At 34.6% G+C, this 16,601-nt stretch overlaps 1 protein-coding gene and 1 non-coding gene across 2 annotated transcripts; one reads left to right on the top strand and one right to left on the bottom strand.

The window, feature by feature from the left end:
- Nucleotides 1-5,697: 5,697 nt before the first annotated feature.
- Nucleotides 5,698-5,769, bottom strand: Trnap-agg. Its single transcript has one exon. It is a non-coding gene; the product is annotated as a tRNA-Pro (tRNA).
- A 65-nt stretch (nucleotides 5,770-5,834) lies between these two features.
- Nucleotides 5,835-14,865, top strand: LOC112558236 (solute carrier family 35 member F6-like). The gene is made up of 9 exons (XM_025228573.1): nucleotides 5,835-6,032; nucleotides 6,353-6,425; nucleotides 7,375-7,582; nucleotides 7,893-8,054; nucleotides 9,157-9,327; nucleotides 9,532-9,642; nucleotides 10,017-10,172; nucleotides 10,730-11,041; nucleotides 12,720-14,865. Exons 1-9 carry the CDS (start codon nucleotides 5,959-5,961, stop codon nucleotides 12,752-12,754), a joined length of 1,302 nt encoding a protein of 433 aa, XP_025084358.1. The 5' UTR covers nucleotides 5,835-5,958; the 3' UTR covers nucleotides 12,755-14,865.
- The last annotated feature ends 1,736 nt before the right edge of the window (nucleotides 14,866-16,601 follow it).

Below are 16,601 nucleotides of genomic sequence, written 5' to 3'. Positions count from 1 at the left end.
TTGTTTTTAAAAGAGGAATAAACTAGGGCACTGAAAATATTACAAATGTAGGATGTTACAGATATGTAAATGATTTAAATAAAAACAATTTCAAGTAATATTCTTGGTTACAGTGGTTTTTTAATGGTTGTATGTGTTGTGTCATGCATGAACAAAGGAAAAAAGTATTCTTGTACACACGATCAGGCACACAAGAAACTGCTTTCTCCAACTATTGCATTGCAAGTTTCCCTTGCTTCATAAAAGATCAATGCACACAGCAGCACTTTTCTATGTCAATTCCTTTTTTTTGGATAAAAGATTACACTATAGGTATTCACACAAATGCAAAGAATCTTGTTGGTCCAATATTTAAGAATTGGCTTGGCATCTCTGTGCTGTTATCAGCTTCCTAAGAGCAAAATTGAATCTAAACTCTTTGCCATTGACTTCATCACAAAATCTTTGAATTCTTGCAGTCTGTTTGACTGGGGTCCTCCATTTTTTCTCTGTATCTTTGCAATCTTGTGCTGCATACCAGAAGGATCAAAGTTAATCTAAACTCTCTGGGAGATGGTCAAAACTTAAAGCACAATTTGCACTTGCATTTGCAGCTGCTGTTTTACAGCAATCAATGGCAATCAAAGAAAGAGCATCCATATTAGAAAAGGATGAGGGATGGAACTCCCATCTTCCTAACTTCTGTCCCTGTACTGAGCACGCAAAATATTTCCTGGAGAGCACAGCAAAACAAAACCCTGAGAAAAATTTTTTGTTGTTCGTGAGATAAGAGGACTGGAAGAACGCAGGGGCAAAAGAAGACAACAAACCTTTTTCATGTCAGTTATTGGGAAAATACAAGACTTACTGTCCTTAACAGAAAGATATGAAGCGTCTTGTGTTTTGTGTGTGAGTTTTGTACTTGATGACTGGGGTCTGGACACTCGGTGACCCTGGCGGAAACTTTTATCCTTGTTGTGTACTGAGGGCAGCAAAAATTAATCACATATGGGAGAATACTTTGTACGGCCCAAGCCGATCCTATCTGTGGTTATTATGTCTAGATGGAACTCTTGGGTTGTGTGTGAAATGCGACTATATATAGGATAGAATATATACTTTGCAGTTGAAAATGGTCACTATTCACCAAACGAAACGATTGAATTATCTGTTCTATTTGGATTTTTTTTCGCTGCCTGCCATGGCAGCCGGAGAAAGAGTAAGAAGCGACAGTATAATGCAGACTACTTCCGGAAAATTATTTGATGTTCTTTTTTCTTGGCAGCACACAGTTTGGCTCTTGCAACTTAATAAAACAGCAAGAAAAAAATCGTACTTTTTTCTTGTCATGGGCAGTAAAAAACAGTACAGATTCAATGTTGTTTTCTGAACAATTCCCACTGTCATTTTCAGTTTGTTAACTTTTCTCCTGACAGTTACATATGTAAAGAAAACACATTAAGAAAGTCACAAATGTTTTTTTACCTGCTGCACTCTTCTTTCTCTAACACCTTCATTTCTCTACGGTAGTCTCCAAACATGTTGCGCATCACCTGGGCGCTTTTTTATAAATGGAGCTTTGGTGTACTTAAAAATCTCAATGCCTTTTCATTTTCTGCAGCTGATGAGAAAAAGAAATAGAACTAACAGTAAATAACTATTCAAGTTTAAAACTGGACACCAGCAACACGAAACAAAGCTGTGTATTTGTTTCTCTCGTCACTCATACTTTCTCTTCTATCTCTCTCTCACACATATCTTATTAAAGAAGCAGGAAACAATGCCAAAAATATGTATACACATGTGGGTAATAGGTAGATCAGTTAGAAGGGGGCTACAGGTATGGTGGGTTTTTGTTTATAACAAAAAAAAATAAGCATATAAATGTTGTTATTTATATATACTGGCTGTATTGAATAAATTTAAAACCTTTACGGCTGTCAGGGTTTACAGTCTTGAAATTTGCTCTTCGCTGGCCAAACAGTAATAACTTCTGTTGAAACCGTACTTGCTCCTAACATAAAACAGAAAGCATTAATGTTTCTGTGCATGCCAGATACACAGATATCATCAATTTGTTCCTTGTCGATCTCATGTTACTCTAAAATTTCTAATACATTAAAGTAATATGAAGCATGATATAACATCCAATATTTCACTAATTCAAAGCAGTTTACTTGAGATAACCACCCTGTAATCCTTCTGGGAAACCCCATCATCCCAAGAGAAAACCTGTAATCCTTGACTGATATGTTTAATCATTTGTCAACAAACTAAGGAACTGGCTATTTGAATGCAATGGATTTTTGGATTATTACCATTGTTTTGTTTTTAAACAATTCACACTCTAAGATTTTTTTTTTAAAAAGGGGCTTAATGGCTGTTTTCTGTTGTTATTTTACATTCAACAGCCTGTTGTATTTTAGAGACCTCCACTATTGGTGTTTTTTTTAACATATCAAAGTGATTACTCTCATCAAACATTATTGAGCTATGTAAATTTAACATATTCTGCATTGTGTCTTTATAATTGCTTTCTTGGTTCAACTGTTTTTTATCATTTCTTTAACTGGTATTGGTCGAGTTCCTGAGACATCGGGTGGCTGGCTCAAAGGATTGTCTTTTTTCTTAGGTTATTTTCTACACACCATGACCAAACCCCTTCCACTGTTATCTTCTGGGACAGCAGTCTTTTATTTATGTAAGATGAACAATGGTGAGGAATATTGCTTGGTGCTCCTCAATCTGCAGATTATTTACAGACCCCTGCTTTATGAGACTCCTTGTTATAAAAACTTAAGGATGGTGTTAAGCTGCAAGTGCTAATGTGTCCAAATACTGCGCTAGTCAATTTGAAACTATCCATAGCATAATATATTATCTAAACAGGTTGAAAGGTAAATTTCTTTGGGGTCCAGGGCCCTTCTTCTAGATTTTTAAGGGACCTGTTCTTCGTCAAATTTGAAGGGGGCCAATTGACGAAAATTGAAGGGGTCTCCGAACTTTTATGCGTACTGTCGCGACTTTTTGCGTAAGCAGAAGCCCTTCTAAAGGTGGAATATAAAACAAATGTGTAAAAGTGCTGAAATTCAATAATACTGAGCATTACTAATTGTGATTATGGATAGCCTGCAAGGTCAACAGTTGTTAATCACATACAAACAACTTAATGTCCTGTTTTCTGCAAAATTTGTCCAGTCTATTGCGAATAGGGTGAAAACTATTAGTGCATTCAGAGTAAAGAAACACAGTTATCTCTTTTTATTGTAATTCGTTCATCCTCTCTGACACTACAATAGCAAAGCAGTATAAATATAGTTTTCAGTGCACTATTTTAATCAGTCTCCTGGACTCTTCTTCTACACTATAATAGTTCTGATTGTGGTAACGATAAATGTGAACTGCATGACACTTCGTCATTACTCATGTGAAGAATATGTGGTAGTCGCATTTTTTCGCCATTTCTTGCTTCGTGTGAACCTGCGAGTGGTGTCCTTGCACTCTCATATCAAAGACTAAAATTTAATAACAGCTAAAAAGAAATAAAAGTTCTCTTTGAATTAAATACTGTGCCAAGTTATCTGATTTCAAGACAATTCACTTCATATAAAGTGGTATTCCTTATTTTTATTCTATGACTTACTCCCCCCTGACCTGTGGGGAAGGCGACAGAGGACAAATCGCAAGGAGACGTCCGAACTAAAAACAAACAGAAGGCAAGGGAATTCATGATAAAGTCAAATATACTTGCTGATGTAGGTACTTTTATAACTTAATGTGCCCCTGCCGTGATTAAATACTTCAACTGTTACCTTCACTGATTACCAGGATTTTGTTTTTGAATATTTTAGCACTAGCATATAGATTATGAGTTTGAATTTAGATTGTTTATTTTTTGTTGTTTGTTTTGGTTTTTATTTTATTTATATTTTTTTTTGCACTGCAGCATTTAAAAAAAACATTTTACCGTAGAACTTAAATATTAAATATTTATCAGTACAGCCTACTGTTTGTTTTCAAGAGCTTTTCCACAATGGACAAAGGCAAAGAACTACTGTGCAAAATCTAGATAAGCTTGTCATAGATTTTTTTGATGCTCTTGACATATTGTTCAAAACAAGCAAAGATGGAGCAACACATGCGAGACGGTTATCTTAGTCTTTCCAGAGCTCGCTACACAATGGGTGGTACTCGAAATGTAGGAATGCTGCAGTTTGCTGAGAATGGACTCGAAATGCAAGCACTGAAAGAAGTAGAGATCTTGGATTTTGACCATGAAGACTCAGATGAGGAGACTAAACATGGACAGAAGAATTTGACAGCTATTGAAATGACTCTTATTAATAGAAGGGTACAAAAAGACAAGTCAGAAGAAAATGATGATAGCAAGTCTTCAGGTGAAACAGTAGACGGCGTAATATTAACAAGACTGTGGTGGAAGTGAACCTCAAGAACAAACCAAGGGAATAAAGAGTTCATCAGATAGTGTTGAGAGTTCAATAAGTAAAGACAAAGACAAAAATAATGCAAATGAAGAAAAAGGATGTAAGAAAGGTCCGAAAGATCCTATTCATTTGTTTGGCTATCTTGTGTCTCCTCATCTTCGGCACAGTCAAGCTTGCTTCGAGCAGGCAACTGAAATCTCTGTCGAAATTGCAAACTTAAAAAATAAACTTTCATGTATAAAAAAGGAGTACAAAGCACTGTTAGAAGAAAAGCATGAATTTTTCAGCAGTTAAAATGTCTTTGAATTAAGTCATTGCTACTGCTGAATTTGTGCAGTTTTGCCATTCTGTTTTGAAATTTAATTTCTGACTGAAAAGATAATTAAAAATGCATGATATCAAACTTTTGTTTTTTATGGATACTGCAATAATGTAAGCCTCAAGACTATCATATGTATAAAACAAAAAAAATAATATCTTATGAAATTGGTGTACACGGAAGCAAACAGGCCCGAGCAGATTTGCAAATCCTTTGTTGTAGGATTTCTAAACAGCTTCCCAACAGAAAAAATACATTTGTAGAAATTAAAATAAAAGGGGGGGGTGTTGATCAAGAATTCAAGTACTAAACAGAAAGGCTAAATGACTGTCCTTTAGTTCCATATACAGTTAAACCAAGGTTTTCGTTGATAATCCGTTCCTAGACTTAATGAAATTAAATTATTTCTGCATCAATCAATGTAAATCCAATTTATTCGTTCTAGACACTCCAAAATACATATCAAAAACACAGTTATTGAGAATATATAGTGTTAAATACTTAAAGCAATAAGAAATTAATATAAAAGACTAGTGTAAAGAATAAATGACATTTACAAGAGATTGGCATACAACTGTGAGATCATGTGGGCATGCTGATGAAATACAAAGAAAACCAACAAAATCCAAGAAAAATTTTTCAAGAGTGAAAAAAAAAGTGAAAACCGTGTTTTCACTGTACTATAGAAATGCTCATGTACACTAGCATGAACTAATCTATGCATATTGTTTTTTGTGTTGAAACAACTAGAGCCTGTATTTTTAAAAATATCTGGTAACAGAAAAATTTTTAAGTCACTAATAAAAGGTAAATAAAAAATGGGTAAACAGAAGATAAACATATCGTTTCAATTCATTAATTTCTTACACTTGGAATAGTATTTATAGAAACGTAACAATTTCTTGATTATGGTTGAACTAACATAAATTCATAGGCGAAAAAAAAAAACTTATCGGGCTCGTCCGGGATTTGAACCCGGGACCTCTCGCACCCTAAGCGAGAATCATACCCCTAGACCAACGAGCCAGCTGAACGAGAATTATTATGTTTTCTATATATCCCTAAATGTTTTATTTTTTTTCCCCCACACTTCGTCGTACACAGGGAAGTTTATTTGATGTTTTGGGGGATTTTGGTTGCATACAATAAAGGTGACCGGGAAGAAATTTAGTGACTCACAGTTGGAAGTACTTCGCTGATAGCAAAGACATCAAAATGGGTGTCTTGGAAGACGTAATTTTGAGCATCATTACTGTGGCTAGTGGAACAATTTTCTCTATAACCCCTCAGTAAGTAGAGTATTGTATAGTATTACTATATAGTATTATATATTAGTAGATCGCTGCTGAGAGTAAAAGCGAAAGTAAACTATAATTAAGTGCCGTTTTTCATTAAGATTTTATATATAGAGCAGTTTTACAACTTTCATTTTTGGAAATGTACTTTGCAGATGTTTACGTTTAATGCAAAAAAATTTATGTTAGTTACCACAATATAGCTAATAGTATATGAACGAGGTGGAAAGGATAGATTTCCCACTTCTGTAATATTCCTCTCGAATGGCTCATACAATGACTAGTGATCGAGTCTAGATGTCTTTGTCTCATAGAATTGCCAAACAGATAAACGCAACAGGAACACCAGGTTTCCATGAGCACACCTTTGAGCATCCATTTATGCTGGTGAGTATATGGTCCCTATATAAAAACCCCAGCAGCACAGATCGAGTGGTGAAAACAGAAAGTATATGGGCCCACTTTAACACAGGGAAATCGAGCAGAAGTAATTGTTGCCGTTCTTCATTCACTTGCTGTAGCAAGAACAGTATATATAACAATAATAAAGGGACAGATGCATGCACTTGCATTTACATTTTGTTTATTGATATATATAGAGTGCTCAATTCAAGTAAAACGTAATAACGCTAATAAATCAAAAATAATAATTTAAGACAAGACGTACATGACTGCTGAGGGTACAATTAATGTCAAATGTCTATTACTTATAATTAATATGCTTTCACACATAGAATGCTAAATGTTCGCCTGAATTCAATAAAACAAATTCTCCTGCCAGGACATGTTCTGCCATAGACAATGCTGGAATTTTTCTCTGACAGTTTGCTAATCACAAAAAAGCACAATCCCTCTGTTTCGCACCAATGACCTTAGATGTGAACAATACCATTGAAACTAAAAATTGGACACACAGTGAAACAACATTAAAAAAGAAAAAGATAAAATATTTTCAATGAATGATGTCTGATGAAAATCGCTCAAGATTGCAGTTACTGAGAAACAATTCCATTTGCAAAGAAGATACACTTTTGCTGACTATGTATGTCTCATTCTTGTCTCAAGTGCTTAAAGCACACTCTTTATGAATGAGAGTATGTAGCATTTAAATCATGCATTTATTATTATTATGTTGTGGCTTTTAGGGACACCAGAAGTTAGAATTTAATAGGACAGGTAGTAATGCTTTTCCACAAAAAAGTGATTTAAAAATTCACAATGCATTTTGAAACTTCACAGTAATTGGTTCAGGTTAGTTTTAGGTAAGCATTTGATGCCAAATGTAATTCCAGTCTCATTTTCTTACTTAAATATTTTCCTGTCATTATTTGTACAGATGGCTTTCCAGTTCATAGCTCAAGCTCTGTGCATTCCTATATGGCTTATCATCACACCTGCCATAGCGAGGGAAAACAATCAGGCGCAAGAGAATGCTGCAGAGAGACAGCAAGCTTATGATGTTCCTATTCTCAACAATGATGAGCCTAACATTCAGGAAAATGATAATGCCGATGATGATGATGATGTGCCATTGCTTAATAATGGTAAACAGACTTCAATCAGTGATGTAGAAAGAGTTTATGACAGTTTGTTATTGATGACAATGATGAGTGAAGTACCTGCTTGACAGCTGGTCTTCTTCCAAGTTGATAGCTGGTCTTATTACCAGTTGATAGCGGCTCTTATTTTAAGTGGATAGCAAGTCTTAAAACAGTTTGAAATGACATGACAATATTTGCTTTGGATGTGCACAAGATAACAGAATGCTAATTATTTTTTCCCAATTAAAGTAAAATCCAAAGCAAAATATCTCATTGTGATTGTAGCTTTCAGTTTCATTTTATGTAATTGCAGAAGTACAGCCCAATAATCCAGCTTGGCACAACCGACCAGTTGATCAAAGGAAGTTCAACAAGTTTCTTTTCCTTGTGCCGGCATTTTTTGATCTCTCCAGGACAGCACTGCTGTATGTGGCACTTAGGCTGTCATACAATTCCAGCTACATGATGATCAGAAGTAAGTTGGTGTAAAATCAATACGAATGCCAGTGTATGGATTTATTAAAAAGCCCATCAGAAGTAGATTTGGGTTTTTGTGTTTTCTCTGTTACAAATGTGTGTATGCATAGTTTATTTTATGCCATTGCTATCATATTTGATCTATATTTAATAACCATTCTTGATTCTTTTAAATTAAAGATACAATTAAGTCTTCTTGCTCTATGAGACATATAACCAGGAAATAAATTTGAAGTAATTGAGACCCATCAGTGAGCCAAAATAAGCTGCATGCACTTTTCCTCATTTGTGTTAGATATCTGTTTCATTTCCTTGTGCATAAGAAAAAAAAATTCATTGTGTTTCCTTATATTTTTTAGCATGAAAAAGAAGTATGTTGTTTGTGCATGCAAATGTGTGTATGTCTATATACTCATGCATACAAAAACTTTATTGCTTTGTATCTAAATATAAACAATAAAATGTAATAATTTATTGCAGTTTATCAGAGGAATCTTTACCAGTTACATTGAGTCAGTCCTGAATGATATTTACAATAGTTATTGTTTATAACTTTTCTTTAGCCACAGAGCCACAGAGCTTTCATACTCTGCAAGTAGCAGTAGTCAGTACTCTTTTTGAATATGCTCATTTACTATTCTAAAATAACATTATGTGCTTTAATAACCCTTGTTATGCCTACATGACTTTACACTTAATTAAGGTGACCAGACGTCCCGCTTTTGACCTCTTGTCCCGCCTGCTCATCAGGCAGGACGCCCAATGTCCCGCTTTCTGGCTTTCTGTCAAGTCCATCAAATGTCCCGGTTGTCTTTAAAAATCACTTTTTTCGGCATTCCTTGGTGATGACACCATCATCGGCACGTGTCCCGCTTTCGCCCCCGAAACGTCTGGTCACCTTAACTTAATGATAGTGCTAGCCACACTATATCTATACTTAGTTGCACTTCATTACATAATAAAAGCTAGAAATTAACTGTTTTGTAGCATAAAAATGACATTTGATAGTTGATTCTTTCCGTATCATTTGTTTGTAGGTTTATAGTTGCACTGCAAACTACAATTATGTGTAATTGCATTATAACCTTTTGTTTTTTCAGGTGCAGCAGTACTGTTCACAGTACTACTGAGAGTTGCCTTCCTGTCCAAACACATGGCAAAATACATGTGGGTATCCATCTTCATGGTTATTGTTGGACTTGGTCTTATTGGCATGACAGATTATGTCTATGACACTCCCAGGGGGTATGACCATTATGGACTTGCAGCAGGTAAAAATATTTTCATTTGGAGTTTTGGACTGATTGTGTAGGTAATACTTGAGCATAGTAATGTTGAAGCATGCTGTTAGTGGCATATGTGTGTGTAAAAATGCTTGTGTGATCGTGTGTGTGTGTTGGTGGAGGAAAGGTATATTTTGCACATATACATGTTGGTACTGCGTCAAGTATCTACCTGCCCTTGACTATTTTCAGGTGACTTGCTTATCGTGATGTCACAGATCATGATTGCCATGCAGATTGTTTACGAAGAGAAATTCATGGATAAACACTCTATTGATCCCCTAAGAGTAGTAGGTCTTGAAGGTAAATTAAATATATTCCATTTCATTTTTCTTTTTCAATTTGTATTTACATTGCTTGAAGATATTCAGATTGTATCAGACACTTCTGAAATTAATGTCAGGACAGTTTTCAGTTTGGAAGGTGTCCATTACTGATGTTTGGGCATGTGCATCTCCTATTGTTTCACTTTTTATAAAGAGAACAATGCAAGAATAAAAGGAAATTGGCAGAAGGAAGCTGAAAGCACTGTATCTGAGTACAGGGATGAATGTACATTGTCTTTGAAAAAAAATATGATTTGAACAATGCAGTAACTTAATCACTGGAGGAGTTTTCTTAAAAACAAAATAAACTGTAAATACTTACTGCAGTATTTTGCTTCCATTTTTCCACAGGGTTGTTTGGGGCCATTGTTTCAATCACTCTCCTGATTCCATTCTCATTCGTGAGCTCTGGGCCTTTCAGCAAACTTCCAAACTCTCGAATTGAGGATATCAAGGATGCCTTCCTTCAGATGCGCAGCAGCTGGATTCTGGCCCTTTGTGTTGTTGGTAAGATATTCCTGTGTGCACTTTATTTATGTGTGTATAAAACATGTGCATGCATGAACTTGTTCTGCAATATATATGCTATTTCACAAGCATGAAGTTCAGATAAACAAGGATGTCCTTTTATCTGCAGTCTTTTCAGTAAATGCCACAACTTTAATTCCATAGCAGTGTTTTGGTTGCTTCTCTGTCCCCAGAATGTGCTTAATTTTATTCATTTCTTAATTGTCCATTTTTTTACAAGAAGCACAAACAACATATAATATCATGGGTGAGATAGGTCTGAAAAAGAAAATAACCCATTTACATTGATAAATTAGTACAGCATCAAGGAAAATGTTGGAAAAAGGCAATATGTGGTTTTCAGTCTGATACTCCTTGTTTGTCCTTGATTATTATAACAGTTTAATTGTATGTGTTTGTGTGTTCTAATTTATTTTTAGGAAGCATTCTGAATAAACTAGACAACAGTAACACCTATCTATATATCATCATTCAGTTCTAAAATAATAATTTTTTTTAGTATGAAATTTGTTAAACTAGCATCTTTTGCATAACAGGATCAGTAGTCAGCAAAGTGATATACTACTATGCTGGCACCAGACTTGTGCGCAACCGCCATGATTCGGCCACGCGCATCACTATCGACGTCCACCATGATCTAATCATCTGGGCCATATCCTTGCGCCTAGGATGGCAGAAGTTCTTCTATCCTCAGATCATTGGCTTCATTTTAGTGCCCATTGGTATGATGATATACAATGATGTCTTGCCCCTGTGCGCTGTCTGCAGACCTCCAGAAGTCCCACGTCCAGCTGGACCACTGCCAAATGCTGAAGCAATTAATCTTGAGCACAATGCTGTGGCTGATGGTAGGTTTCTATGGTTTTCATAATATTAAACATTTGACAATAAAGAAAAAGCCATGGCTTAGAAGTTAGCTTTAATTTTAACTTTATTTTGCTTGGCAGAAACTCCTTTCCAACACAAAGGTGAGATAGGGCATTTCACTCTAGAACGTATTAAAATAGCCTACTTAAAAATATTTAATAGAAAATTAAACAAGATAGAATATGGCAAAATAGACATGAAAGAAAAGTATAAAATCAGCAGAAAACAACTGGTCCTTTCCGAAACCATATTGAAAGTGCACATGTTTTGGTAAATCCAAATAGAAAGAGGTAACTCCAACAGAATTCTTACAAAGTTTTTTTCACATGGAGAACACAGACTATGTCATTTCTGGACAATCTTGTTCTTCATGCATTATACTTACACCAAGTAGAAATGGATATCATTACTCGTGACAATGAAAATTTGCTATAATGTATCAGGGCTTCTGCTAAGGCTAAATTCTTTGGGGTCCCAGGGACCCCTTCTTCAGATTTTTAAGGGGTCCCTGTTCTTCGCCCAAATTTGAAGGGGACCCCATTGACGAAAATTGAAGGGGTCCTCCGAGTTTTTAATGCGTACTATACGCAATTTTTTGCGTAAGCAGAAGCCCTGATGTATTTAAAAGGTTCCAGAATGATTAAAAAAAAGTGAAAGTGTAATTCCACTCACTGTCTTATGATGTAAGCAGTATGAACACTGTCACCACCTAATCTTGTACAAATCCTTCTAAATAAAATACAAGCTGAAGAAATGCAGGATGAGGAACATCAGCTGTAATGAGTAAAATATCCTCCATGTTATTATAATACAATAAAATTTTCTTGATTCTCCTGAAGATGCGAGTAAACAAACATATGTCCTATACTGAATGAAGACAAGAATGAAACTGCAAAGAAATTTCCGAGTCATCCTTCTCCCCCTCAGTCTCTGTCTATAAACAACTCAACTGTTCCTTTCTCTACCTCATTTTGCATCTTGGGTGTCATTCTTGATCAGAGTTTGACTTTTCATCAGCATATTTCTTCATGTCTGCAGAATTGCTTACCTTGAACTTCATAGGATCAGTACCATTTGTCATGAAGTAGAAAATGCACAAGCGCAATATGATACAAATACAAAATATCTTTATAAATCCTTTTCAGGAAATTTTTATGCCTGCTGACAACATTAGAACATCACTTCAACTCTAAAACATCAACACTGGTTGTAAAAAAAAAAGTCTGAATTCATATTACCACTCAAAATAGGAAAATAAATAGACAAATATGACATAATTGAAAAGTATTAAATAAACTAACATGCTCAGTAATTCACCATTTCAGTTTGATGGAGACTGCTGTTGAAGGAATATGATGTCAGTAAATAATAAGAAAGAGATCCATGTGCCTGATTAATCTTATCTCACATTTTCAGTTTGAGATATTGAAATGTTTTGTGCTGTTCTCTGTTGTTACATCAAACATGTAAAGACAAAATAGTGAAAATGTTTTCACTTCACATCTGTATGTATAAGGGACCCTTTTTTCAGTTCTCGAGGGAGACCCCAGCCACCAGATTTGTTTGTTTAATCCCTAGAATAATCTCTTCCTTTTATTTCTAACTTAAATATGTCATTATGAATATCATTTTATGAAATTGGTTTGTGGTATGTTTCAGGACAAGGCAATCATGCTGAACAAGTTGATGACTGATAACTGACCTTTTTGTGAACATTCGTCTCCATGATCAGCATCACACAAAATCAAATACACTCGACTGTGATGAAGTTGGTTTCAAACATTCCTTTTGCTTCGAACATGCCGGCTGCATTTAAGAACAACAAATGTTCTTGTTGACATGTTTTGTTATGTGCAGATTAAAAGGATTATCATGGAAAGCTTATGTATGATTTCAATTGCAGTAGCTTATGTACATAGCTTTTATGTTCTTATATCATTTTTCTTTGTTTGAAGGTGTGATATTTAGGCATACAACTGCTGTGCTGCTTCAGTAATTGATACCATAAACACATTGGGATATTACAACTTGTATTAACCAGTGTGTTAGCAAAAAATAACACTGTTAACATTACTTACAGTAGTAGTAAAAGAATTGCTTTAACCATACAGCTTCAGCATAGACAGATATAAGTATCTTTTTTATCTCTTAGGCCAATGTGATAATGAGACGAAGAACATAGATGGTATGACCCAAAAAAGTTGAGCATTTTGAGATGGAGAAGTCTACAATTGTTCCCTCTTCTCTCAAGCTTTTAGGGTGATGTGTTCAAAATGTGTCCTGTCTTTGTTATCTGCTTTTAAAATAATGGACATTCTCCTTGAATCTTTCAACTTCTGTGCATGTATATGTCCAGTAGTCAATGGTTACGTTGGCTTACAGAATACAGATGTTTGGAGAATATATATATGCTTTCTTAGAATCTAACATTTACGAATTTGATTTTGATTAAAATTGCTGGTTTCCATCTATTTTCAATGAAGGTGACTTTAAATACAAGTTTTATTAGACCTTCCCATTAGAAATGGTGTGAATTGTATAATTATAATTTTTATGGATATTGATATGATTTAGAGGTGGGTATCTTGATTTGATGGCTCATTTTCATTGCATTATGAGTAAAAGGGATTTGGATTTAGTATTTCAAACATCCTTTTTTCCTGGCTTTAAATTGACGCGTGCATCCACAATTTTCCCCTAGTTATTGTAATCTCATTTACAAATATGTAGAGAAACCGATATGCATCTTGTAAGAAAGTTTCTATGCTCAAATTATATTTCTTAATTTGTGGGTATATTTTTGTGTTCGATGTACTGTAGATGTTCATAGCACTGTATGCACATTTTAACTCTTTCAATGCAGCTATGATGATGTTCACATTCGAGGGTGCAAACTGTATAGGAAGAATAAACATGGAATTTACGTAAAACAATTAGCAAAAGGCAAGCTTTCAAAGATTGATTTGTAATTTAATCACATGAATTTTTCTTCCATTACCATCAAAGAATACCAAAAATTCTAGTCACTGCCCTAAAATGGTATTATTATTTCAAATTTTTAGTTCTCATAATTTCGTTTTTGCTAGCTTTGTATTTTGATGCTGACTGGAATTTCTAGTAGCCAAATTTGTATTTGCAAGACAACATAAAATTTTGTCTTTGTTGGGCAGTTTGTCCATTTGTTAATCTATCCTGTAATTGCCATTCCAGATTATTAATGTTGTTAATCTGTTTTTTCCTTTTTTCCTCTTGCTCTCTTTCACACACACAAACATGCACATCCACTCTGGCCTTTTTTCATTTACACTACTGATCCATCTATGTTAATGTAATGTGTTTTATGTGTGGCAAGAAATCATTATCTCTTTTGTAGATATTTTGCTTTAATGGCTAAAAAGACCTTTTGTTGATTTGTGATATTATTGCCATTGGTAAGTTGAGATGAAGTCTCTTTACTGGATGTCAGCTAAGAGTCGAAATGTAGACAAAATCTGAAGTAGATAAAACAGAAGTAATATTAGCTCAGCTAAATTATTAGAGTTCAGAGTAGGGGATGTTTAGAATTATATTGAATAAGTGATGTACACATCTCTCAGTTCAGGCTTTCTTTTACTATTAGATCTAGAGAAAACATACATCCTTATGCACAATCTAAGGATTACAGATATTCAGTTTTATAAGGAGTAAATACACATGGTGCCTTTATTGATTACATATGATTATATATATATTCTAAGAAAAAAAATTGGATCAAATGTGAAATTTGTGAATATTATCAGATGAGAAATAAAATCTATCAAGTGGCCAGCTATGTTTACTTAGTTAACAATCTCTACATCTTCCAAGACACATTATTGTTTGACATCAGTTGGATTCAGTACCATAATGAACTTCACTACTTACTTCACAACTTCACACTTTTCTATTCAGATGATTACAATTTTAAAAATTGTTTTAGGTGCAAGATTGCCAAATCTGATCTGAGCTTCATGGAGTGAGCCTAGATCACAACTACAGACATGTGACAGTTGGTCATTAATGCAAACAATCAGTAATCAGATCTTTATAGTAAATATCCTAGGTCCAGAAAGTTAAATACAGTGTAGGGCCATTAAGCTGCGGTGATTAGGGTTCAAACTGCTTAACCTCAGCTTTGGTGGTCCATAAGTTAAATATTTTTTGATAATACATAAATTACAATAAATAATGAAAAAATAAATGTTATAAGCCAGCATTTAAATATTTAATCCACAATAGTGCCTAGCATGTCAATCACGGACATTCAAAATGACCGCTGTCAACACCTGTCTCGAGTGTTTGAGAGGCCATGTCCAGGTCCATACGATCTACATTGTCAGAAAATTGGGATCCAACCAAATTCATGTATTACAGGACCACGGTTTAATGGTCCTACACTGTATAGTATTACTCCTGATTGTTCCTTGAAAAAATCGTTTTAAAGCCTTCATATTTTACTTTCTGCCTTATATGGCATGCACACACAATTTCGAACTATTTTCTGGCAATTTCCTACCCTTCAAGGCTTTTCTTAAAATGCATGTGACATAAATATTATAACAAATATTATCTTGTCTCCAGGTTCTTGTTTCTCTCAAAAATATTGCAAAAAGTAGTTCTAAAACAGCTTTCTTCTTAATTGCATTTGTGATCCCATTCTCAGTTGGATTACATTATTGAAGCATATCTCCTTAATGGCTACCCTGACTGCAAAATTATTTTCAAATATATGTTTACTTTATTTTAAGATATTCAAAATACAAAGAATACAATCCTTGGTACTTGTAGTTCTCACTTGCATTTGAGAAAAAGGTCAAGACCTCATCCTCTTGATCTTTCTGAAGTATGTTTGCTGTTACAACAATAGCTACTTAACACTCTTGTATTTTGCTTTAGCCTTCAATTGCATCAAAAGCTGGCAAGTCCACCTGTGCTCTTTCCAAATAAAAAAAAAATCGCAATGTATTTTTGTAACAAACTAATGACAGTGCTATTTTCTGTTAACTGACAGTAACTTTGAGTTAAGGTTACAGCTGATCAACCTCAACTTGATATACAATATACAATAATTTTGATGCTGTTATAACCTTTACTCTGCCTGCTAGAAATCTTGGTTTTATGCTCACTGCTAAAATGACACTTGACATATAATTTAAAGTTTATTTAGTAAATTAATGGCAGTGGACGTAGGGTAATTCTACACTTCTTGTCACTTCTGTGTCCAAACATAAAAATAGAACAAAAAAGTGGAGTTGGGAAGATGTTCAGCTTAGGGATTGGGGACAAAACTCTATGCTGACAGTGAATAACTTTCACACTTGCACATACAGATGAAGCAGAGGCCTCCCACCCAACGTAAACACCTATTACTAACAAACTACTAAAAAATTATCATGCACCAAATATTACTCATTGGTCAAATGTCCCTGTCAAAATAAACAGCAATCCACATCTTTGGGAATCCTTGTTTTCCCTCTTTAATTTTCCTCTTTCTAAAGCCTTTGTTTTGTAGTACAGGAGTGT

The sequence above is a fragment of the Pomacea canaliculata genome, linkage group LG2 (assembly GCF_003073045.1).
Source record: "Pomacea canaliculata isolate SZHN2017 linkage group LG2, ASM307304v1, whole genome shotgun sequence".
NCBI lineage: Eukaryota > Metazoa > Mollusca > Gastropoda > Architaenioglossa > Ampullariidae > Pomacea > Pomacea canaliculata.
This window is presented reverse-complemented; position numbering and strand designations above follow the sequence as displayed.

What these genes read in the sequence shown, in the direction of transcription:
- LOC112558236 (XM_025228573.1), top strand. Translation starts at nt 5,959, where the DNA reads ATGGGTGTCTTGGAAGACGTAATTTTGAGCATCATTACTGTGGCTAGT. An exon ending in CCATTATGGACTTGCAGCAG is followed by an intron (nt 9,328 to 9,531) that starts GTAAAAATATTT and finishes GACTATTTTCAG; the next exon opens with GTGACTTGCTTATCGTGATG. An exon ending in AAGAGTAGTAGGTCTTGAAG is followed by an intron (nt 9,643 to 10,016) that starts GTAAATTAAATA and finishes ATTTTTCCACAG; the next exon opens with GGTTGTTTGGGGCCATTGTT.